At 47.7% G+C, this 26,723-nt stretch overlaps 1 protein-coding gene across 2 annotated transcripts in view; it reads right to left on the reverse strand.

The window, feature by feature from the left end:
- Window positions 1-12,329: 12,329 nt before the first annotated feature.
- The window catches only part of UBE2T (ubiquitin conjugating enzyme E2 T), a 275,752-nt gene continuing 261,358 nt past the window's right edge, over window positions 12,330-26,723 (reverse strand). Inside the window, exon 7 of one of the 2 annotated variants that reach the window (XM_069633600.1) lies at window positions 12,330-12,961. In XM_069633600.1, coding sequence (XP_069489701.1) covers window positions 12,842-12,961 — 120 coding nt within the window. In that variant the 3' untranslated portion in view covers window positions 12,330-12,841. The remainder of the gene's footprint in view (window positions 12,962-26,723) is intronic. The other variant, XM_069633601.1, reaches the window with a different exon arrangement.

Consider the following 26,723-nt stretch of genomic DNA (forward strand, 5'->3'; position numbering starts at 1 on the left):
TCAAAAGGAGGTTTCATCAAAGCCGAAAGGACCACATTAAGGCTCCACACCGGTGCAAATGTCCAAAACAACCCCTTCAGAAAATGTTTCACCAAGCGATCAATAAACAGAGGAGCAGCATGGCGCTTACTCGTGAACCTAGAAATCGTCACCAAATGCACCTTAATGGATGACAACGCCAGGCCTCCTTCCGCCAGGTGTAACAAGTATGGGAGAACCTGAGCCGGGGAAACGTCCAAAGGCTCAACCTCAGGATGACCCTTACACCATTCACAGAATCTCGTCCATTTATGACCATACGAGACATTCGTGGAAGGCGCCCTCACTGCCTCCAAGACCCGTCGACACTCTGGATATTCCTAGATGACCGAACTCTGAGTGGTCAGGAGCCACGCCGCTAGGCTGAGAGATGCCGGATCGTGATGCCACACTCTGCCGTCCTGAGACAAGAGATCCAGATCCGCTCCCAACCGAATCAGCTCTTCCACCACCAGATGCAGGTGATCAAAAAATCATGTCTGCCTGGGCCAGAACTAGGCCACCAGAATCACCCATCACCGGTAGTTCCGAATCCACTGGATGGTCCTCCGAATGAATGGGAAGGGGGAAACGCATACACGAAGAGGCCCGTCCACGGGAACGAAAACGCATCCCCCAATGACTCGGGATGAGCCACTCTGCTGGCAAACTCCAGACACTGCTTGTTTTCCCTCATAGCAAACAGATCCAACAGAGGATGCCCCCATTGCCGGAAGATTCATGTCACCTGCTGCTCCTTCAGCCTCCACTCATGCAGCTGTCTGGCATCCCTGCTGAGCACATCCGCTTGAACATTCAGAACTCCGGGCAGATGGAAAGCGACAATGCTGATCCCTTGAGCTAGAGACATATGGCAAACATCCTGCGCCTCCTTCGACAGGACTCTGGAATGTGTGCCCCTGTTTCCTTAAATAGAACATTGCGGTGGTATTGTCCGTTAACACCCTCACCACTGATCCGCGGAAAAAACGACCTCAGGGCCCAGTGCACCGCCCTCAACTAGAACACATTGATATGTAACATAATCTCCACCCAAGACCACAGGCCCTGCACTTGTGACTTGTCAAGGTGTGCCCCCCACCCTACCTGGGAAGCGTCTGCTACGATCGTAAACTGGAACTCCGGCTCCAGCAAGGGCATGCCCCTTACAAGATTGGTCGTGCATGTCCACCAGCGAAGGGTGTTCACCAAGCCTTCATCGACCACGAACTTGTCCGACCACAAACCTCGACTTTGCGACCATCGGTCTGCGAGGAACTCCTGCCCCGACCTCTTGAACAGGCGGTAATTGGGAAGAAGAGGGATACACGATGCCATGGCCCCCAATAGCAACATGTAACCTCGGACCGAGACCACAGAGCCCCCTTTCCACTCACTTGTCTTGGCCCGCAACTTTTACACACACTTGCTGGAAGGCTTTATCAGATTTTTCCAGATAAGAAACTGCACCCCGAGAAACACCAACTCTCTGGATGGCGTTAAATATGATTTGTCAAAGTTGATGGCCAATCCCAGCCATTGCAAAAGCCGCATGGTCGCCATGAGAGACTCTCGTGCCCTTTCCTGCGACAAACCCCTCACCAACCAATCGTCGAGGTAAGGGTACACATGATGACCCTTCCTCCGGAGGAAGGCCGCCAACGGGCCAGACACTTTGTGAACGTCCTGGGAGACGACTTCAGGGCAAACCGGAGGACCCGAAACTGATAGTGTTCCTCTCTGACTACAAAATGCAGGAACTTGGTGCTTCCGCCTCATAGGGATGTGAAAATAGGCATCATGCAGATCCAACAATGCCAGGAACTCGCCCGGCTGCACCGAACAGATGACATCTTGAAGGGAGAGCATCTTGAACCTCAGGCGTTGCAGACTGCTGTTCAACACCCGAAGGTCTAGAATAGGCCTCCACTTGCCGTTGGGCTTTTTCACGCTGAATTACCGGGGTAAACCACTTGGCCCCGTTCCGCAACCGGAACTGGTCCTACCGCCCCTTTTTTCTAGCATGAGAACCACCTCCTGCTGCAGGATTGGAAGATGCGGCTGCAGAACATGCACGGGCAGAATACAGACCGGAGGACGCTGAAACTCCAACGAGTGGCCAAGACGCACCGTGTCGAGCACCCAGCGATCCGATGTTACCACTCGTCGACATGGATGGCGACCCTGCCCCCCAGCAGATTGTCAATATGGCAATCATTATGAGCTTTTGTTTGCCGTCCCTTAGCCGCAGAGGACTGCAAACCTTTCTTTCGCTGAGCTTGGATGTCCCGGCCCTTCTGAGCCGACTGGACTGATTACTGATAAACTTCAGACGAGTAGCTGGAGCACCCGTATCCTCGATCTCTGGCGGAAGAAAAGCTTAAGAATTCCAAGCTGCTCCACGAAAAGCTTGAAAGGAGCAAAACTAGCGACCACTTTGCAAGGAACCCAAGGATTTAGCGATTTCTGTATCCTCTTTCATCCCTTTCAGGATCTCATCAATTTTCGCGCCTAACAAGTGTTTGGCCTAACAGGGCATGTCGATGACCTTATATTGGACCTCCGGGCGAAAGTCTGTGCACTTCAACCAGGCCTGCCATCGGAGCACCACCCCATTATTAATTTGTTTAAAACCTGACTCCACCAGGTCCACAGCAATATTGATGCTGTGGTTGGAGACCCCCTCTCCCTCTCGAACCAACAGCATTGCTTGATATTGATATTTTATTTCTATTGCGCTCGTACACAAGTGTTTCAGAGCGCGACAAGGCAAGGGAGGGGAACAGGGTAGAACAAAAACAACAATCTTACTAGGCCCAGTGACATTGAGAACACGCAAGTGTATGGGGGAGGGGGAGGAGGGAGGGGAACAGTGCATGGAAGGGAGGAGAAGTGGAAAGTGCGGAGCAAAGGAGAAATATATGAATAATAAATAAATAAGGCAACAAACAGTGGTAGTGCAGCCAGCAATTGGCTAGTGCTGGGTTTGAAGCAGCAGACAGGGTAGGTCTGATAAGTGCAGGAAGAAAAAGGAGGGAAGGCTGTATGGGTACAGATACAGACCCCAGTGCAAGGGGCGGCCTGGAGGCAGTGCAGGAGTGTGGCAGGGTGAGCAGGTACCTGGGCCCAAAGGACAGAGGGTGGCCAGGTGCACCGTGCCAAGAACAAAAAAGAACAGACCAGCAGGGAAGCAAGGGAGCGAAGGGAGCAGCAAAGAGGAAGGTCTTGAGGTGCTTCGGGAACCAGAGATGGTTCTCCTCATCCTTGCATCCACTGGGAGTCAATGGAGAGATTTCAGAGCTGGAGACATACGATCCCAGGGCTTGAGGCCAAGGACAAGTCTCCAAGTCCTTTTCTGGATTAGTTGGAGAGGGCGGAGAGTAGAGGCAGGTAGATTTAGCAAGAGGCTGTACAGTAGTCCAACCTAGAGAGAGAACCACATCTTGGGAGACCATGAGCTTCTGGGGGAAGGAGAGGAAAGGAAGAGTACCTCTGAGGAGGTGCAATAGGAAGTTTGACCTTCCTTTCGGTGTTGCTCCGGCAGATGTTCAAGAATCGGGGCCAGCCAATGCCACATTTCACAATCATATCTGGCCATAATCGCCAAGGAATTCACAGCCTTCACAGTCGTAGCCCCTACCGTCAAGACCTTTTTTCCAAAGGAGTTCTGGCCTCACTGTCCGAAGGTGTAACGCATTTATGTTGGCTCCTGGCTTTACGAATGGCACCTGCCAACACCACGGACTCAGGTGTGGGCTGCGACACCAGACACCTAAGGTTAGACTCAGGAGCCTCGTATTTCTTTTCAAGGAGACCTTTCACTGCACGCTCTGAAAACTGGTGGCGCATCGTGCGCAGGCCCTCCTGCCACACATGGTCAAGAATTGGCACTGAGAAGACCGCCTTCCTCCGCTTGCCCATATGGTCGAAGAGGAAGCAGTCCTTACGTTCCTCTTCAGGCACCAGCCCAAACTCCAGACACGCTTTCAACATCATGGCGTGGAACACCCCAATATCATCCGGAGACGATGGTTGTGCCGGACAACAGGGCTGCTTCACCTCTGGGTCCGTGTCCCACTTGTCATCCCTCGTCGGCGACAACACTCTCAGGATCCGATTCAGGTAGCTTGCCTTCTTCAGGACGAGACCATGGACGGCCCAACCCCACCGGAAACAGCAATGGCAACCGTGCCGAAGGAGACTTCCTAGGTGCCTCACCAGGCAACTCTTCAACCAACGGCCCGCCGGACTTGGGAAGAGGCAGCAACTTCGCATCCAGTTGCCCCAACAAAGACTGAAGCGTAGACAGCGCTTGCAACGACATTAGAGAAAGGGGCGGCCCAGTCCCCACCCTACTCTATGTCGAAGGCCTCACACTCTGCAGACCCAGATCCGACGGGTCAAACACCAGCTCCTGTTTCTCCTCCATTCCCGAAGAAACAGAAAACGTAGCTGGTTCCTGCTGCAAAATGTTCTCAGGAAGGATGGACTCAAAGGCGGCTGACTGCCACACCCCACCCGTCGTCAACAACCCTTCCGATTCTATCTGTGACGACAACAGCAGCGGACCAACATCAGAGTCATGGACGGCACCGACAACGCCACCGTTGACGATGGGACCGTAGATTGCAGCACTACAGTCGACGACGGAACAACCGTCGACAAGCTCATCGTCGGAACCACGTCCCCTGGCTTCGATTTCACCAGAGACACAGATTTTTTGGAAGAACCAGAACAGTGATTCGAAGACTCATAGCTGGACGAAGACTTGTGATGGTCCCTGGATGACTACTGCTTCGACAAAGACTCCTTTGGCTTTGCCAGGTCTTTCTCCGACACCATAGACTTCTCAGGCTTATCACCAGACCCCTTGGACTTGTCCGGCCAACCATGATTGGACAACGAAGAGCTACTCGCCCTCTTCGGATAATGCGGCCTAGACACTGACTTGCTGCCTTTCCCAACCTCCGACGCAGGCAACGCTGCCCGTTGCTTCTTAGCTGGGGATTCCACCGATGCTGCTCGGCAATGCTCCGCGGACTTCTCCGCTCTTCCTGAAGACTGGCTGCCCTGGGCCAAACCCATCTCAGAAGCAGGGTCGTGCCCTCATTAAGCCAACATATGAGCCGTCGATTTCAGTCTTTCAAGGTCTTCTGCGAAAATCCCTGACATATCTCGCAGGCATCTGCCAAGTGATGGGGGTAGAGACAGTAAAGACAGTCCATATGACCATCCCCTTCGTACACCTTCATGCCGCAGGTAGCACAAGGCCTAAAAAGACTTCTGGGCTACCGATGACATCCTAGCCCACGAACCAAACGCACGTGAAAAAACATGAAGAAACACGAGATGATCCCAACTGTTTGGAGACGGTTGAAATCTGAAGGGAAGCCACGGGGTGGGGCTATTTATACCAGCCGTCCTATTGGTGGGGCCTAAAGCACCCAGAAATTACATCGATAGGACACTAAAGTGTCAATGTTTTCCATAGGAAAACGCTAAGTTAAAGCTCCCAAGGTTTCCCAGCCAGATGACGGGGAAATATTCACAGCATGGGAAATATTCACAGCATGTGAATCCATGAAAGATCCAATGCTGGAGAACTATAGTAATGACAGATGCCTTTAATCAAGGTTTAGGAGCTGTGCTAATACAAGTGTGTAAGGAATCTACTGTGTCTTTTGCTTTGTGAGTGCTAAATAAGAAAAATTACTCAATTGAGAAAGAGTTGTTGGCAGTCAAATGGGCCATAGATACGTTTCGGACATTTTTGTCGAACATTAAATTTACAATATGCTCAGACCATAAGCCTTTAAAAAAAAAATGTTCACCACAAAGGGTCTAGACAAGGTATCCTCCAGGATTAGGAAGCGGATGGCCAGCCTGCAGGATTATGTATGGGAGTTGGAGTATGTACCAGGAGTAAAAAACAAAGCTGCAGATGGTTTGCGTCAATTGACCAATGTGGGTGAGGAACAAGGTGCAAATGATGAAGACATAGATGATCACATGTTGGTAATTGAAATGTATCAGGATGTGGTATCGGAGGAAGAAGCTATGCCAAAAGACGAGATATTGAGGAACGCCATAGAACGTATTGAATGTGGAATGAAAAGCAATGAAATAAGGAGAAGTCGTTCTATACCTGATGCCATGAGACTAGTATTTGATGAGCTGGAAGGAAGATATGTTGATGAGGGGAGGCAAGCTAGTGCCTCAAGGTATGAGAAACAAAATACTGGCTAGAGCACATGATGGCCATCATGGTATGACAAAGACTAAGCAGCTGTTAAGACAAGATTATTTATTTGTACCGCACCATAGCCCGCAGGCATCAAGGCGCATAGGTGGCCAGGCATGGATGTACAAGGAAAGGGGTTGGTGAGAGAATGTCATCTATGAAGAATCTGGCAAATCTTCGGTCACAAGGGTGGAGCCATTTACCTTAATGACCTTTCCTGAAATTCTGTGGGAGCGGGTCTGGACATTGTGGGACCGGTGCAACAGGTTTAAAGTACTGTATAGTATTAATTGACATCTTTTCTCATTGGGTGGAGACATCATGGGAACAAACTGTGTACAAGAGACATTGTTAAATTCCTAGATCAGGTATTCTAGAGGGAAGGATATCCGTCAAGTATCATTACAGATAATGGTGTCAGATAATGGCAATTGGTTTCAGAGGAGATGGAAACATTTTTTCAAAGCAGTGGAATTCAGCATGAGACAAGTTCTATCTATCATCCCGAAAACAATGGGATAGTAGAAAGGTTTAATCGTGTCCTCAAGGATAACATTAGAGGGGCCTTTGCTGATGGGAGCGATTGGAGGAAAGCTGCAGATGAAGTGGTGGTAGTGTATAGGTTGACTCCTCATTCCAGTACGGGCATTTCACCCTTTGAGATGCTCTGGGGTAGGAAGCCCAATACAAGATTTTGTCTTGCGTGGTTTAGCAGAACAAGGGTGAGAAGCGTGGCTGTACAGCACATTAGAAATAAAATTAGTAAGAAACAACTGCAGAATAAGAATTGCTTTGATGTCCGGAAAGCTGTGAAAGAGAAGAAGTTAGTAGTGGGTGATGAAGTGCGTGTTAAACTGCCTCAAGGGAGGAAAGAACGTGTGGCGAGTTGGTCAGAACCGATCAAATTGATAAAGGTGCTGCATGGTTCTGTCAGAACTTCTGATGGTAAAGTTTAGAACAAAAATAGGGTGTTACAGTAGGGTCGGCCATCGGAAAAGGAATAATGAAATGGTGTTTAACACTACATCTATTAGTAAAGATATAGGTCGTCCAAGAAGAGAATGTCGCAAGCCATCTTACTTGAGGGAATGTATTGATTGATTTCTGTCACCACCACCACTGAAGGGACTGAGGGGATTTGCAGACAACAAGGTTTGATGATTACCACTTGTACTCTATGGTTACATTCCCCCTGTTCGCTTTAAACTTCATTCCAATTGTAAACAACTCGATTTGCAAATAGGATGTGTCAGTATATAGTTAACTGTCTATTTCCATGTCATGTGAAAGAAGAGTATTCTGTTGTCAGAATAATCTGTAAAGAAGGGAGATGTGTAACATTCCGCACTATGTGACATCTGTGACTGGAACATTAGAATGTAGAGCACTTCATGTGGAATGGTAAGAAGATGCATCTTCAATTAGAATGTGCATCTTTAGAAGCACAGAGTGACAGAAAGAGAGCTGGCTTAAAGGAAGCCATTGGGGCGTAGATAGGCTCTTAAATAAAGAAGAAGAAACTCACCTGTCTGCTGTATCCTTCCCCATATTCATGCCTCGGCAAACATAGAAAACAGGATTATCGTTGATGGATTTTAGCACAGTTAGCAAGTATGTGCTCAGAAAAGGCTCAGGTACACCAGACTGCACTATAGGAAAATACTCTATTCTTAGGAAAAAAGACAGAGTAAAGATTCTGAGTTGTTCCTTCTCTCAAAAACATGAAGTTTCAGAACATCCTTGCTCCATTGAGCATAAAAACAAAGAGTGGCTCAACTGCCACTACAATGAATTTTCAGACACTGGTGTGTTCTTTTAAAGAAATCTGCAAAATACATATGGTCAGAGGAATGCAAATCTGATGAAAGCCCCATTACTAGGCATGTTTGATTGTAAAGCCAAAACCATTATTTCAGTTGATGCCAGCAAAATCGGTTTGGGAGGTGTATTAGAACAATTACAAGACAAGAGATTGGTGACAATAGCATTTGCATCAAGAGTTTTAAGAGATGCTGAATTGAACTATTCACCGATTGAGAGAGAAGCTCTAGGAGTGAAATGGATATTGGAACATTTTAGAAACCTAGTATGGACTACCTATCATTCTCAAGACTGACCACAAGCCTCTTGTACATGTGTTGCAATCCAAACGCCACATTTAATCTCCCCTAGAATCAGACGGTGGATTCTAGACATAATGCACTACAACATCTGCATTTGCTACACACCGGGTAAATTGAATTCTGTGACTGATTGTCTATCCAGATTACCTGAGAAATGTATCAAGACCGGTGAGGAAATGGAGAATGCTGAGATAGACTTACAGTTAGGAGACGAGGACATCATTGCCACCATAAATCCGGGTGTGACCAAAGAGGATTGGAGAAACATAGCTGATGTTGATCAGGAACAGGAGTACATCAGAGAGGCAATCAAGAATGACTGGCAAGAATATGACCAAAGTATTGGAGATTATGCCCAAATCAAAGATGAGATTTGGATAGACCCAGAATACATATATAGAGGAGACCGAGTAATTCCTCCAGTGGGACTGATAAGTAAGATAATTGCCTTAGCCCATGAAGGACATTTGGGCAGAAATTTGACTAAGAGAAGGGTAAGAAGTTCATACTGGTGGCCGGGTCTGTGGAGACAAGTGGAAGAAAATGTAAGGAATTATGCTGCATGGGCCACGAGTGACAAAATTAAGATGGTGAGAAAGACACCGCTACAGCCTGTGGAAATTCCTGACAAAGTCTGGTCCAAATTAGCTATAGATATCATGGGACCATATGAAAATTTGGAGGTGGTCAAAATCTACATTGTGGTTTCAGTGGATTACACTTCTAAGTGGGTGGAGTGGGGAATTGTTGACGAGAATGTCTCTACCGGAAAAATCCTGAATTTTCTAAGTGACATTTTTAACAGAGAAGGGGACCCAAAGGAAATAGTGTCAGATAATGGGCCCCAGTTCACTTCTTAGGAATTCCAACAATTTCTCAAGGAAAGAGCAAGCAACCACATAAAAACAGCATTGTACCATCCTATTGCGAACGGACTTGTCGAGAGGATGAACAAGTTTGTGAAAGGAGTGATCCAATTAGCTGTTTCAAACTCGCTTCCCTCGAAGGAAGCCCTCAAGGAAGCCCTTTGCACGTGTAGGACCACGCCACATACAGCTACGGAAATTGAACCCTTTACTATTATGAGGGGTAGGCAAGCGTTCAATCGTTTGAGACCTGCTTGGATGTTTTCTAAAGCTGGAGATGTACATTTGTATATAGAACAAATCATAAAGAGAGTGGGTGAGAAACAAGAAAAGTACAAAGAATACTATGATCGCAAGAAAGTTGTTATTGTGAAAACATTCAAGAAAGGTGATTTTGTCTGTGTCAAGGAACCTAAAAAAACAATGAAGGGTGAATCCAGATTCAGATCACCACAGCGGGTGCAGAGCTGTTCAGGAAAATCAGTTGTGTTGGAGGATGGCAAGAGGTGGTCTATTGATGACATTGTTTGGGTACAGAATGATGCTGAATGTCCCAGCACCAGTAACTCTACTAAATATGTGGTAAGGGATGCCATGGACGATGGAGTGCAGGACATAAATCAAGGGAGGCACGTCGAAGAGACTGGATGTAGCAGTGTACCCACCTGCAGTTTTTTTATCTAAAAGAAATCGCAGAATTATTCAAAATTTTAAAGGTGACTACATATATTACTAGTGTTCTACTACGTTCCTGAATTTGCATATCCTTTATTATAGTTACTGAATTTTTGGTCATTGTATGGTTATGTGCAACGCATCTCATTATTAATTAAACATTAATATAAGGAAGGGCGATGTTATGTATGGGTTCCACACGTTATGCGGTGCTACTGCGTAGCGTGTGGAATCCAAGCTGTAATGGTTCTGGAATGTAGCCATTCCAGAACCATTGTGTTTGCTGGTTTCACCTTGGAGGCAGCTCTCCGGGGGCTTGACGAATAAACTTAGTTATACACTTATAAAAGTCTTGGTGTGTAACTTTACAACATGGTGCTTACGTACTGACTTTTCTCTCCAGGTCTAGTTGGCAGTTTCATTGTTCAGTTCTTTTGGCTGAGGGTCATAGTTTCAGTATAGAAGCAGTGCACATATGGAGGAATGATTTTAAACAACGAAAAGCAGGCCATGCTTGGCATTTTATTTGACTGGTTTTGTAAATTAAAAAGGCATTTTTATGAAAAGGTGTTTTGTGGCTGAGTTACTCAGTGTTTATAATAAAGAAGATCACATTATAGAGAATGTTGTCTTTGCGTTTAAAAGGGAATTAGAATGTCTAGCATGGATCATGCAGGATTTAAAATAGTTTTAAAAAAGACACTTCTTTTAACTTTAAAGAACTCAATTCAACACCATGTGCTTTCAGCAGCATAGATTTAGAATCAGATGGGGAGTAGTGCAATTTGGATGTGCGGGGTGGATGAGAGGAAATTAAGACGGGCCAGGTGCTTCAGACTAAAGGGAGCGGGGAGGGGTTCCCTAGTAGCTATCAAATGCCAGGGTAAAGGAGGTGGGTGGTTGAAAGGTTAGGCAATTCCTGAAAAGACCGGACACAAGGTTTTTATTTCATGGTGCATCTTTCGGACGTGGTATGGGTTGGGTTGTATTGTGGTCATTGGCGATAACCCCATAAAATATTTCAAACTATTAAGGCTATTTTGATACAGTTTCCATTGTATATACATACTATATTTGTTTACACCATTGTACATTTCAGCCTTCATTTTTGTACGTACTTATCTTTTAGACATGCATTTCTTAAAGGCAAAGTATGACATATTACACAAACTAGGCAGGGCCAATAGAAGAAGAAGAATGAGGGCCCATCAGCATAATTAGAAATGTGGACCGCAATACACTGAATCGGAGCAGCAAATGAAAGATGGAACATTTTTGAAAATAAAATTGGGGAAAGAAGAACAAAGAGAACCATCACATAAAGAGTAAAAGTAAACAGAGAAAATACTGGTGCAGTACAGTTGGAGAACGATCAGATGAGATGCAATTCAGCATAGGGCCAGATCTGATTAAGCCGATCTCATGAAGGTGACAGATCATTTTAAGTAATCCGCCATGGCGTCTTGCTTAAAATGCAGTTTACAGACTAAGAGCAGCACAGAGAATGCCACTGTCTCACTCCGAGACATAATAAAACAGACATAAGAATATGTTTGTAATGGCCAGAGGCCAACTTGTTAAGAGCCCAGAAGATGGTGGGTATCAGGATGTTCTGTAATAACTCATTGCAATAATGTTATTTTTGCAAAGGCTACTGTTTCTACCCAAAGCAAAGAATTCCATTTAGATTCCATGCCAAGCATTCAAGGCGGTCCATCAGTTCAACTGAAAGCGTGAGCGAGCCCCTGTGCTCTTTAACCTACGAGGGGGATCAGCAACCTGTTGCTCGCTAGTTGTTTTGGACCACAACTCTTCAACCCAAGCCAGCATAGTCAACAGCAAAGGATCACAGGTGTTTCAGTCTAAAATATCTATAGAGCCACAGGTTGCAGACCCCCAACCTACAGTTATGCAATGCATGCGGGCCTGCAGAAGATAAAATGCTGAATACCATTCTACTTGCCGTGATCAAAGACAAGGTTCACAGTTATGCATATAGCCAGCTCTCCTTTTCTTTGAAAGGAAGACCCGCGGTATTCCGTTTTGCTTCACACTTAAGTGGTGCCCAGTGAGCACATTTATAGACATCTCTATGCGAAAGCTCAAATGAAATTGGTGCCTGTATTAAACCAAGTTTATTTAAAATAAATAATAAGTCACTTTGCTAAGAGTGCTAAACCATGTTCCCCCTGCCAATGGTTATTACATCAATTTGCCCTGCAAAAAGATATACGTACTGGAGGACAATGGTTGACTGCTACTGGGTCTATTCTGCTGTACAGTCCCTAGTAATGAATGTGTGATATAGAAGGACAGTGCTCCTACTAAAGGAATTCCACAAAGCAATAGAGTCTGTGCTCAGGTTAGGACACAAAAAGAAAAAACGCTTCCACATAGATTGCATGATTGTGCTTTGAAAATACTTTAATGTCCAAGCTTAACATATATAAAGACAAACATGGAACATTCTCGCCTCCTCGCCAATGTAGTGACTACACGTATTGCAGGCCTCCCACACATGTTAGTATGGTAACACAGCAAGGCAACATTCATCTGGCTTTTCTGTGCATGTTCTGGCATGCCGAGAGCAAGGAAAGGATCAAGGCACTGTAGTGGGAAGGCAACACATGGGGCAACCAGTGCCTGGTCACCAAACAGTCATTTTTATAAGAGAAAAGCTTGCCAAACTGACAGCTTCTAAAAATAAAAAACGAGAAAAAAAGTGGCAGGGACAGTCCTGGAGAAATATAATCCAAAAGGAATACTACATTATTTTGTTGTTCTTGTCTGTGCCCAAGTTTGTGCAAGACCGGAATGAAATCGTCAAAGCCTATTGACATTTTGAGGCAGAATGGCTGCCCACAGAGGGTCCCAAAAACACGGGCATTCGCACTACCCAATAGCTGCTTTGCTCATCTTCATGGCCCCAGGCAGGCTTTTTTTGATGCTCCCGGCACAGAGGCTCCTTGTCGCTTCTGAGAGCTCACCGACGTGCACACACTAGGGGGACTCGCTCCTTGGGTAGGCGCTGCCAAATTCTAATGAACAAAAACATAAATCAGACATTAGGAAGCACTGGATGTTCTTAAAAAAAAATAAAAAAATAAAAAAAAAAACAGCATGCCTTCATAATACAGGTTATCAACGACCTGAACATAAGCAGACCATTTCGGGTTAAACACGCAATAACCAAAATAGAGGCCATCATTCGCCACTTGAAACCGGTCTAATTTTGTTGGCATTCTAGTAGTATTCACTGGAAGTATACCCCATCAATTCTAGGACCCATAGAGAGCAGCATTGTCATAAAGAACCCACATCCTCACCGGATCATACACAGGCAGGTGCTCATTGATGATGGAAGGGGAAGACAGCAGAAAATATTATTTCATTCGATTTAAAGAAATGAGCAGTAAATGATATGGGATTTAGAACGCCTCTGTACACAAGTGTTTCTAGGTGTGAAATTATCAATACTCCTGGAAAATGCGGCCCCCTTGCTCTACCTCTGCAGGTGGCTCCACTGGCACCTTGCATTACTCCTCATTTAATAATGTTGAGAGCATTTTAAGACAAACATTGTATTAGAGTGATATATATTAGTGTGGGTGTGAGAGAGACTGACTGATCCACACTTGCTGCCGTCCCTTAATTGTTTTAAGTGTATAGGACTGGATTTAAATAGCGTGCAATAATGGCAATAAATAATAAGGATATTATATATCATGTCTTGATGTGGCAATTCAGGTCAGATTCATTCCCCCTCCAAGCACTGCAAAACACAGTTTAATGGTATACTATCATCAAACTGATTGAAAAAAGGCTGAGGTGGGCCTGAGGGTTTCAGCTTGGATAACTGCAAGCTGGACCCCATGTCCAAGACCAGTACTTGACTCCCGGTACAGACAGTAGTCTTGATCTATAAAGCAATGAACCTACCCTGCCATCCCACTAAACCCCTCACCCACTGGCACAAAACATCTAGCTGGGGTAATGGCCAAGCTTCTCTGTTCCAGTCTACACGATTGTTTGCACACAAATGGGGAAAAAAGGTTGCCACGTAAGGGATCATTTTTTTATTTTTGGTAATATTTATTTTACAGACCAACAGGCCGATTCATGGAATTAATGTGCGCGGAAATTTCGGCGCCAGCGTGCGAAAACGTGAGATTCGCAGTGAAAGAGCGAAAATCGCAGTGCAAGTGCGATTATCGCACAGAAAACAGCGCACATCTATTCATGGAAGTCCGTGCACGCGCAAAATGTGGGATGTGCGCTGAAAAAGTGAGCGGCACACGCTGGCGCACTCTGGCACACAGGTCATCGAACGCTGTGCGATAAGGCCACAGCGAATTCGCACATAGCGCGGCGCACATAACAAAAGTAGGCGTAACACGGGGCGTTACACGCAGAATGGGGAACAACTCGTGAAAATGTGGGCGTCACGGGGGAAGTACAGGAGGCAAGTGCGCGGAACGCCCACACGCTCGCCTACAACACGTATTCATGGAATGGAATAGGGAAAAACAGCGCACGGCCAAAGACGCGCACAGGCACATACATGTCCGCAACACGAAAGCAGGCGGTAGCGTCCCTGCGCAGGCAAAAAATGTGCGCCAAATTTCTACACGCGCGAGAAGTTCCACACGCTATCGGGCCTGGGGGAGCGTGTGCGTGTATTTCAGAGGTGCGCGAGAAGTTCGACACGCGATTGGCCTGTGCGCGTGTATTTCAGGGGTGCGCGAGAAGTTCCACATGCGATTGGCCTGGGCGCGTGTATTTCAGGGGTGCGCAAGAAGTTCCCCACGCGATCGGGCCTGGGGGAGCGTGTGCATGTATTCCAGAGGTGTGCGAGAAGTTCCACACGCGATTGGCCTGGGCGAGTGTATTTCAGAGGTGCATGAGAAGTTTCACACGCGATTGGCTTGTGCGTGTGTATTTCAGAGGTGCGCGACAAGTTCCACATGCAATTGGCCTGGGCGCGTGTATTTCAGAGGTGCGCGAGAAGTTCCACACGCGATTGGCCTGGGCGCGTGTATTTCAGGGGTGCGCGAGAAGATCCACACGCGATTGGCCTGGGCGCGTGTATTTCAGAGGTGCGCGAGAAGTTCCACACACGATTGCCCTGGGCACGTGTATTTCAGGGGTGCGCGAGAAGTTCCACACGCGATTGGCCTGGACGCGTGTATTTCAGAGGTGCGCGAGAAGTTCACACGCGATTGGCCTGGGCGCGTGTATTTCAGGGGCTCGTGGGTGTTTTTACACGCGATCGGGCCTGGGGGAGCGGGGTATGTGTATTTCAGGGGCTTGCGGGTGGTTTTACACGCGATCGGGCGTGGGGGAGCAGGGTACCACTCACCGTCTGCCTTGCGTGTAGAAGTACGCATAGCCAACACCCTCCCGCTGTGAAGTAATAGCGTGTGAAGCCCAACGCCTGCAAAACACACGCACCGCATCCCACGAAAAGCAACGCCGTGCACGATACGTCACAGACGCGCATACGTGCTAAGGGCCTTTGGTCCAATGGAATCGCATATGCGTGCTGATGCGCTTACGCGCTAAGGGCCTTTCCTCGATTTACATGCCGACGTGCAGAATTTTCACGTGCCAAATCACTCCCTATCAAGCTGGCCACGAGTAAGCACACGGAAGACCACGCTCCTGCCCAAAAGGCCGAATTACTGCCCCCCAGAGCCCCGAGCAGCCTCCCACGAGCCATCTGCTGCTGCCTGCCTGCCTGCTGCCACCGTGCCCTGCCATTTGGTGCCTGCACATCAGCCATCTGCAGGGGTCCAGTTGCTGTGTCCACCCCTGCTGGAACAGAACACTCCCGACTGGGATACCATCGCTCCACAGCCCAGCCCCAGGACCCAGTTGCCCACCCACGCCTGCCTCTGGGGTCGCCATGTCGGGGCAAACACCATCCGAGACCACTGGCGACCCCCAGCCAGAGGGGCAGAGGGCCACCAGCTTCAGTCAGAAGGAAGTTGGTGTCCTGGTGGAGCTTATGATGCCCTCTTCGGATCACCACGCGCCGACAAGGAAGGATGGGACAGGATCTGGGACGACTTTGTGGTTGCCATCAACGTGGAGGGGGTGGCAACCCGCAACATCAAGCAAGTCAAGAAGCGCTGGGAGGACTTCAGGTCCAAGACCCTCATAAAGGCCCGGCGCCTCGTGGAGGGGGGCCGGGGCAGCATGAGTACCATCCAGCTGAGGGTCCTGGAACACGTACGCCCAGCGCTCCATGCCCAGATCCTTGAGAGGCAGACCCGTATGGAGTCGAGCGGTAAGTGGCCAAGCATTGCTGTGTGAGACAGGGCATGTTGCAGTGTGCTGGTTGTCTGATACTTGCCTGTATGTGTGACATAGGCCATGCACACGTGTGTTTGTGCAGGGACATCATGGTCATGCATGTGAGACCAGTAATGTGTGAAGCACACGGTTGGTGTATGTGTTTAAATGCAACATGGGGAGCCCTATGCGGAATGGACACATGAGAGCATGCCAGTCTCTGTTCCTGGACATGGGTGGGGGTGAGGGATGGGTGCTGATGCCATGTACATGTATGTGTCCATGTCTGTGTTTCTGACCTGCGCGTCTGTGACTTGTGAATGCCATGGATGCATGACACATGTCTGTGACAATGTTCAGAATCACTGATCCAGCCTAGTTATCCTTGCATCCACTGTGTCTGGGGTGTACGAGTCCAGATGGATGAAAGTACGTTGAAGTGTGTGCATGTGATAGGCATGACCCATGATGCATGCGAGTCCAAAAACAACATTGTATGCTTCAAGAGTCCCTTGGACATGTTTGCTTATGTCCATAGCATGCGCCATGCCTGTTACTGCATGTGTTTTGCCTGCACTGACCCATGTGTTGTGGAGGGACATGATGGAAGTGATCTTTGACAGTGCCACTCATCTGCTGTTGCTTCCTGTCTAGGGGGACCATTGTACAGTACCCTGATGCTTGTGTTCTATGTCTCCCTCTACACATCGCAAAGTGAAGAAGAGGGCGGAGACGGCGCTGTGGAGCTAAGCTATGCCCCCACGGCTGCAGCGGAAGGGGTGGGTGAGCCCCCACAGGGGCTTGCAACGGCGGAAGACGGTTTGGAGCCATCCAGGTTGGTGGTTTCCACAGAGGCGGAGGAGGCCGCTACTGAGCCGCACATGGGGCCTGGTGGGGGCATCCCTGCTGGTGCAAGTGGTGCAGTCCAGGGTCAGGAGGCAGCACAGGTCGCCGTGGAGGTGTCTGTGCATGGCACTGTCCCTGACACTGTGAATGCACCACCATGCACCAGCAGGGATGCCCCATCCCAGGCCCGTCCCCAGGTAGGGGGGATGTCCATGTCATCTGACTCCCCTCCACCTGCGGACGAGGGGACCACTGGCCATATGGAGAAGGTCCTGATTGGTGTCGCGTTGCGCACGGCTGTCATTCGTGATGAGGTGCGTGCTTCCCAGAGGGAGCACGCATGTCATCACGAAGAACACCATGGCAACGTGGCCCAGTTGGGCGCGGTCATGGTCGGGGGTCTTGTACATGTGTCGGGCACTCTGGCGACCCTCTCCTCCTCTGTGGAGGCTATGTACCAGTCGTACTCCATGCCGTCTTCCGGCCCAGATGCCACCAGGGCCCCCTGTGGACCTGCCCAGACCAATGCAGCCACCTCGGTGGGGATCCCATCCCTGCCACAGTCGGGAGTCGGAGGTCCAGCAGGGGTGGACCCACCAGCAACTGGACCCCAGCAGATGGAGGATGTGACGGCATCATCGGGCAGGGAACGGGCACGACGGCGTCAGTAGATTCCATCAGCCTGGATGCCGTCGTGCTGGCACAGGCAGTTGCGTCGGAGGCAGCGGCAGGCTCGACGTGGGAGGCATCATGGCTCGGGGCCATCAACATCAGGGGTGCAGGCATCGGCCGGAGGGCAGGAGAACCCTGGAATGGGAGTGGCTTCCGTGTGGGAGCGGTTGGGCCAGCAGATAGGTGCGGAGCGGCAGCGGGCAGAGGAGGAACGGCTCACAATGGTCAGGGCGGAGAACTCCATGCGGAGGGCGCTGAGGCGGGCTGAGTGCCTCGAGGGTCTTCGCAGGGAGTTGGAGCTGGACACTGCATTATCCCTGTGGGACCTCGGGGCCAGGGAACATGCCCGCCTCCAAGCCATTGAACAGGAGTTCGATGATGCCCTGGCCCATGACAACAACCAGTGAGCCGTCGGACTAGCCCGCTGCCCTTGTAAATAGTTATGTAGTTAGTGTTAGGTTTCCTTTGCTTTTTTATTTATTTTGGACCTTTTAGACAATGGGCCACATTTTTGTATATAGTTTTTTTTTTTATTAGGTAGTGTTGTTAGATAGGTTTCATTTCTTTTGTTGGGATCATGGACCCTGGCTTGTTCATCTGTATATAGTTCACTGTTGGATTTTCTTTTTATTTTACAATTTACCTATGGAGCAATGGCTTTCGATTATTATTTTCCATAGGATTTTCTTTTGTGGACTGTGACTTTGGACACCATTCCTTTGGATTATGATTTTTGGTTTTGCATTTTTTCACGGAGATGCTTCTTTTTATTTTTTTACATTCCCATTTCTGTTTGTTTATTTTTGATTCAATTTATGTTTCCTTTAATACATATTTCTTGATCAAACTTCAATGTGTAGTATCATCTCATTGGTTTCATGCATATCATGATATGGGTTTTGAGATTCACTGACACCCATTGGGTGTATGTGAGGGACATGTGTTCGTTTCCAAACTTGCAACTGGTGTTCTATCATGTTATTGCCATTTCTAAGTGGGTGGATGCAATACTGAGGTGGGTGTTCTGCATTTGGAGGCTGACCATAGGGACCAGGGATCTAGATTGTGATGACATGTTGGCTGGGGAACATGAGTTGGGTCCTGCTGGCAGGTGCCCCACAGTGCTGGGGGGTGGGGGTGCAGGGGAACATGAGTTTGGGCCTGGTGGAGGGTGCACCACAGTGCTGGGGGGTGGGGGTGCAGGGGAACATGAGTTGGGGCCTGGTGAAGGGTGCCCCACAGTGCTGGGGGGTGGGGGTGCAGGGGGACGAGTGGGGGTGCAGGCTAGTCCCCCGTGGTGTGGGCTGCCTGCAGGGGCCGTGGAGGTTGTGGAGCGAACACCTGGGAGGACCCACACCGCCAATTCACGTGTAGTACTCCACAGAACCCCTGAAATACACGTACCCTGCTGATGTCGCGTGTGAAACTTCCCGCGCACCCCAAGATACATGTAGCCAGGACATTCGCGTGTGGAAATTCCAGCGCACCCCCGGAATACACGTACCCTGCTGATAGCGCGTGTGAAACTTCCCACGCACCCGAAATACACGTACCCAGCCCAATCGCGAGAGAAACTTCTCGCGCACCCCTGAAATACCCGCACGCAGCCCATTCACGTATGAAACTTCCCGCGCAACACTGAAATACCCGCACCCAGCCCAATCGCGTGTGGAACTTCACGCGCACCCCCGAAATACACGCGACCAGGCCAATCGTTTGTGGAACTTCTCGCGCACCCCTGAAATACACGCACCCAGGCTATTCGTGTGTAAAACTTCCCGCGCACCCCTAATATGCACGTACCAAGCCCAATCGCGTGTGGAACTTCTCGCACACCCCTGAAATACACGCACCCAGCCAGTTCGCATGTGAAACTTCTCGCGCACCTCTGAAATACACACACGCTCCCCCAGGCCAGATCGCGTGTGGACCTTCATGCGCACCCCCGAAATACACGCGCCCAGGCCAATCGCGTGTGGAACTTCTCGCGCACCCCTGAAATACACGCACACGCTCACCCAGGCACGATCGCGTGTGAGACTTCTCGCGCACCCCTGAAATACACGCACACGCTCCCCCAGGCCAGATCGCGTGTGGAACTTCACGCGCACCCCGAAATACACGCGCCCTGCACGATCGCGTGTGGAACTTCACGCGCACCCCCGAAATACACGCGCCCAGCACAATCGCGTGTAGAACTTCTCGTGCACCCCTGAAATACACGCACACGCTCCCCCAGGCCCGATCGCGTGCGAGACTTCTCGCGCACCCCTGAAATACACGCACACGCTCCCCCAGGCCAGATCGCGTGTGGAACTTCACGCGCACCCCGAAATACACGCGCCCTGCACGATCGCGTGTGGAACTTCACGCGCACCCCCGAAATACACGCACCCAGGCCATTCGCGTGTACAACTTCTCGTGCACCCCTGAAATACACGCACACGCTCCCCCAGGCCCGATCGCGTGCGAGACTTCTCGCGCACCCCTGAAATACACGCACACGCTCCTCCAGGCCAGATCGCGTGTGAAACTTCTCGCGCACGCGTGTTCCCGAAACCCGTAATACACGTTCCCCGCTTTGCGTTTGCTGTTTGCCAGTCCGGTAAACTGGTACAGGGTTGGCGCAGCCCTTTGCGATGGTTTTGCGATCTTGATGGCTTTGCGCAAGGGCGTTCTTGGGGGCGTAACTGGCGCTGCTGCAGGGTCGCTGCGCCACTCTGCGCCACGTCTGCTTTTGGAGGCGAGAATCCATGAATATGCTGTGCGCGGAAATTGATTTTATCGCACGCGGCTGGCGCAGACATTCGCACGGGCACGCTGTGCGCCAACCGCGTGCGACACTTGTGCGAATTCCCATGAATTACCCTTTTAGTAGTTTCAGACTGCTGAAGGGAGGTTAGGGAAGAGAATGAAATTCCGGGACAAGGTTTTCAGATCAAACTCATATGAAACATGGCACTGGCACACGCTCACACACTGTCCTCCAACCCCTCCCAACCCCGCTCCTACCCAGGTGCAGTGGTGGTGGTGAGGGAAGCATTTATAAACAATTCCTTTTAGCTCCAAAGAGGATAGTGCCATTACTTATAGGGACGGAGAAACTCAGATTGTCATTACAACAAAATAATACTGACCTCTATAAATGTAACTCAAAATGACCCGTTGTTGAAAGATCTAAACCTTTTGTTTTTGTGTTGTAACAAATGCAGCAGCTGCCAGTTAGGTAAGAATTGGTGTAATCCAACTGATGTGGGACTACACAAGACTTATCTTTTAGTATTAGGTAACCTACCTTTTGATATAGGTCTGAACTACACAAGTTGGTAGTGTGACTGAGCAACCAGGCTCATTTTAAGAGGGGTAATGTGCGCTGTACAATGAAATCAGTTAATAAAGGTATCCAAGTCAATACTTACACACTTCGTTATATAATATTTATTTATACACAAACATATTTAAAGCATTCTTTAAAAAGCAGTAACTAGTAGTAACATTAATCCCAAGTTAGGATTCGGTATTACCCAAATTGTTCGAACACAATTGTTTGAATGAACAATTGACCTAATTTCAAGGGTCCGAATTGACCTTTTAACAATTGACTGAATAAATATATAAAAGGGGTTTTGGTGGGGGGTTTTGCGTTGGGTAGGGAATTGCACATACGTAACAATGGACGTTCACAATTCCGTTAATTGTGATAAGGTCAATTGTCATTCGAGCAATTGTGACTCAAACAATTCGTATACAACCTAGGATTCAATTAAAAAAAGTGAACAATAAAGCAGGTGAGTAATTCTTTCACAGGTTATACATTTTCCAGCCACAAGGGTGACGTCATTTTAGGTCAGTAATAGCACTTATTTTATATCAAACAAAACTAAGCCAATAAAATCTACTGCACCCTAATCAACACCAGGGCAATGTCAAAACACACCGCAGAGACAACCTGCTCTGCGACGATGGCCTTGACCTCCTATTCATCACAGAAACATGGTTGGATAACTACAAAATCTCACTCCACAGCTGCCTACCCGACAACATCAAGTGCACACAGTTAAACAGAAAAGGAAAAAAAAGGCTGTCTTGCAATAGCTTTCAAGGAACACCTGAAAATAAAGAAAAAAAAAAAAGACGAACCAATAAAAATCAAAAACTGAATCCATGGTCCTATACTTGGAAGTTAATCCCAAAACAAACATACTGATTTACAGACCCGAGTTACGACAACTTTCGTCTACAACTTCATAGAAGCCATTACCAACATAACCATCCAACATTAACATCTGATAATCCTTGGAGACTTCAACATCTGGTTGAAGAAGAAAACGCTAACTCACAAAAATCGCTAATTGAACAATTGTCGTAGTTTCATGGCTTTTAGTTGTTCGAAGGAGCAACACTCAGCAGGACACACAACGTAATCTTCGCCAAACAAAAATCTTATCACCATTGCGCCGCCAATAGAGATACTCTGGAGAGAGACCACCTCATCATCCAGTTTGCGATCATGCTACCAACTAAAGCAGCCAAGCAGCCCAATAAACTCCCAACTATCACAAACAGAAACTGGAAAGCCGACAAAGCGACCAACTTAATAGAACTTGAACTCACAAAACCAACTACCACTAACCTGGATGATGCTGACGGACGGAAAAACAGAGCTACTTAACAAATTCATCGCTGAAACAATCTACGGCATCTCCCCTGAAAAACCTTTTCACCCAGTCATGAAATAGAGCAATGGCAAAATGGTTTACTCCATGCTCACCATCTTGTAAAAGAACAAGAAACTCAAATTGCAATGGAGGAGAGAAAACGATCAGACAAAGCGAGCACAATTCCAAAGACAGATCCAATCTTACAGAAAAGAAATTCAAAAAGCCAGAAATAAAACACTGACAGCAGACTCACCGCCAACACCCAAAAAAAACTGTTCAACATCATAAATGAAATGAGGAACCCACCGGGATGCACCAACCCCCTGGTACCTTCCCAGAAACTATGCAACGACCTAGCAAACGACTAAATAAATAAATCAGGGACATCCATCAAATTATACAAAGCAGATTGGTAAACCCAAACACAACCAATCCCGCCAAACACGGAACCACAGTATGAACTCCAAAGCTTCCCACAAATACCTGTAGAGACATTTGTCAAGCTGGTAAGGCATAGCAATAAAGCAGGATCCCCATGGACCCCTGCCCCCCCCAGACATTTACAAATCCATCCACACACAGGGCGCACCACTGGAACACTACAGAAATCTTTTTCACGTATCAATCGCAACAGGAAAAGTGCCGCAATCATTCAAATCGGCACTCATCAAACGAACACTGCAGGAGGAGACGTGGAAGACCTCTCAAACTACAGACCAATTCCAAACATTATCTACCCAGCAAAACTACCAGAAACCTAACTCTGCAAACCAACAAGAACACATAGAAAAACACCAGCTGCTGGACCAGGTGCAAGTTGGCTTTAGACCCACAAGGGGAACAGAAACGGCACTCCTATCTATCTGGGATGACCTAAAGACAAACGCAGACTCCGGCACAAACTCTGCCCTAATTCTACTCGACCTCTCTACAGCTTACGACAAAGTCAACAATGACATCCTCATCAAGAGAATAGAAGAAAAAGGAACAGACTCAGCCCTACTCTGGATAAAAATTCCTAGCAAATAGAATGAAAACTGTCTGGGTAAAACCCTCCAAATCCGCTCCACGGGACACCGACTGGAGTCCCACAAGGATCATCCCTATACCCACTGTTCTGCAACATCTACCTGGCTCCACTAATCAAGATCATCAAAAAACACAACCTCACGTGCTACAACTCCACAGACGACACACAAATCATCTATAACATCAAAGATACACAAGAAGAGAACACAACGCTGGGAGAATGTCTCAAAGAACTATGACTGGATGAACACAAACAGCCTAAAACAACTCGAGCAAGACAGAAATCATGAGTATATCCAAAAACCCAGAAAATAACAAAATCCTAGGAATCCTAATGGACAACAGACTAACATTAGAACCACACGTAAATGCAATAATCAAGAAATGTTTTTTCCTCCTACACTCAGTAAAAAGAATCCTACCATTCCTGTCCTTCACCCATAAGACACTGACAATCTTCGCCCTCATGTCAAGAATGGAGTACCCCAACAGCCTCTACCCTAGAATACCAGAACACCTATTGAAGAAACTGCGACAAATCCAAAACTCAGCGGCCAGCCTCCTCAAACTATCACGAAGAGACCACATCACCCCAGGACTAAAAACATTACACTAGCTTTCAGTCAAACAATGAATCACGTTCACAACAATATGCATTTTTGTTTTTTTTAATTTGCATTTTTTAAAGCACTCACACAGCCCAGGGGCATTGAGGCGCTGTTACCGGAATATGTCTTGGTTGCATATTTATAAAACGCTTAATACCCAGAGGTTTCTAAGCACGGACCTGGGGATCGAACCAGCGTTGCTTTGTGTTGGATTGTTTCCAGGGCGAGCACATTGCTGCTGAGCTATCCACAGCCAAGGATCAGAATTCCTACAATAGAAAATAATGATTTCGATTTACCAACCGACCAGAACACTTACACCATGAAACGACATCCGCCTTGAACCAAAACCTTACACAAGGAAAAAGCTAAGGCCTCACCTGGCAGCAAAAACTTGGAACACTCTCCCGAAAGACATCTGAAATACAAAGGACCACGTCTAATTCAGGAAACTACTCAAAATGAATACAGTACCTGCGAAGTCGAACACGCTCACTACACAAAACCCAAGGGACAGGGACCGTTGCTAGAGACGTAGGAGCATTAAACATTAAGTAACACCAAACAGGAGAGGGACCATTAGACCCCAAAGGGAGGAGATCACCCCTTAGGAACTAAGGGAGACTATGCTAGACAAAGCACTCTACGACCAAACAACAAATGATAACCTTAGCAATCTCGATCCTGAATGGGGAGGCCCTAACCTCCTGTACATCCCATGGAGCACTAGACAACCTCCGATATAGGCCGCCGCCTCGTGCAGAACCGAGCAAATGAACTGCAGGGGAATGCTCTTAACAGACAGCATGGCCATACAAAGAAACAAAGACAGATGCCCGAAAGAACGAGACAACCCCACTAACCCAACCACTAAAACCTCAACTCTTGGCACACGCCTCTCAAGCGCTAAACACAAACTCTCCTGCACCGCAAACAGTTCACTGCAACAACAAAACAAACCACAGAGTATTTCACACCACCACATGGGAGCCCACAGATCCGGAAACTGCACCCATGCTCGGCTAATGGCGATAACCGAACTGAAGCTGCCAACAGAACACGTCAAATCTTGCTCTACCTTAATTCCGCTACACCCTACTAACCGATCCTACCCCCTTAACGTCAGATCCACAAGAGCACCAGGGGACCTCTCTGGCGGTGATCATGCAGGTTATTAATATGACATTTAGCCTGATTATGCCAGACAACGCGATTGTGGCAGATATTCTGACTATGCCAGAAAGCAGCATTTCGCCTGATTGTGCCAGACAGCCTGATTGTGCAAGATAGCAGCATTTCGCATTTAGCCTGATTGTGCCAGATCTCTCACATAAAGAGAACTATTAGTGAGCAATATCTCACAACTAGGTAGACTATACCCTGTGCTAGCTAGTCCAAATAAAATTGCACGTATGAGCCAGTGTCATAATTCGAGATTAGCATTACGTCATACCTAGACAGAATTGTGAATGTCAGCTGGCGTCACATCTAGACAAAACTGTGAATGTCAGCTTGCACCACACCCAGACAGAATTGTGAAGATTAGCATTGTGTCATATCTAGACAGAACAGTAATACTAGCCTGCATCATATCCAGACAGAATTGTGAAGATTATCCTCAGTCACATCTAGAGAGAATTGTCTAGGGAGGATAGCTCAGGGGCAACATGCTAGCCTGGGAAGCAAGGCAACGCGGAGCAACACAGGTTCGCTCCCCGGATCTGCGCTTAGAAACCTCTGGGTACTAAGTAAGTTATAAATTACCCATCATATCAAAATAGTAATAATAGCTTGCATCACATCTAAAACAGAATTGTGAAGACTAACATTGTGTCACATCTAGACAGAATTTTAATACTAGCTTGCGTCCCATCCAGATACAGTTCTAAAGATTAGCTCACGTTACACCTAGACAGAATTGTGAATGTCAGCTTGCATCACATCTGGATAGAATTGTGAGGATTAGCACTGCGCCACATCTAGACAGGATTGTGAAGGTTAGCATACGTTGCTTCTAGATAGCAATGCCACTAACCAACCCCACTAAACAATCTCACCTTTCTGCATACACCTCTCACACTCTACACAAACACAACTACACCTCCAAAGTACTACAAACCGCATGCAATTCACTACATCGCAACAACAAAACATAACACATAGCCTTGCACAACAACCCATGATGGCTACCAACCGAAAAGCACATCTAAGCTCAGCTAACAGTGTTAACCCGAACTGAGGCAGCCAAAAGGAAATCACAGCTCTCTTGCTCTTTTTCCCACTCAACCTTACTAACCCATCCCACCCTCTTTCCATTTCAGATCTGCATGAGCGCCATGGGACCACTACGGTGGTGCTAGTTCACGGTATAAATATACTTTAACATTACATTACCTGTATTGAGTTATAAAAAGGAGGGAAAGGTTAGGTTGAGATTAGAACATACTGGTATTCTATAAAAACAGATTCTCCCAATGGGATGCAGGCAGTCTTTTATCCTAGCAATACTAGTGTTCAACAATTAAAACCTGTAATGGAACAAGCATTGCCAAAGCAAATAGGTTCAGAAAGGGACTTTAGGGAGCCAGGACAGACAAAGGCAATGGGTTAGATCAAAGTTCTGATGCTCTCTCCTTAGAAAAGGTCTTTAAATAGTCAGTAGTACAAATAGAAAATTACAGAAACTCAAG

Source organism: Ambystoma mexicanum, chromosome 13 (genome assembly GCF_040938575.1).
Source record: "Ambystoma mexicanum isolate Mex_15411 chromosome 13, UKY_AmexF1_1, whole genome shotgun sequence".
NCBI classification, from domain to species: Eukaryota; Metazoa; Chordata; class Amphibia; order Caudata; family Ambystomatidae; genus Ambystoma; species Ambystoma mexicanum.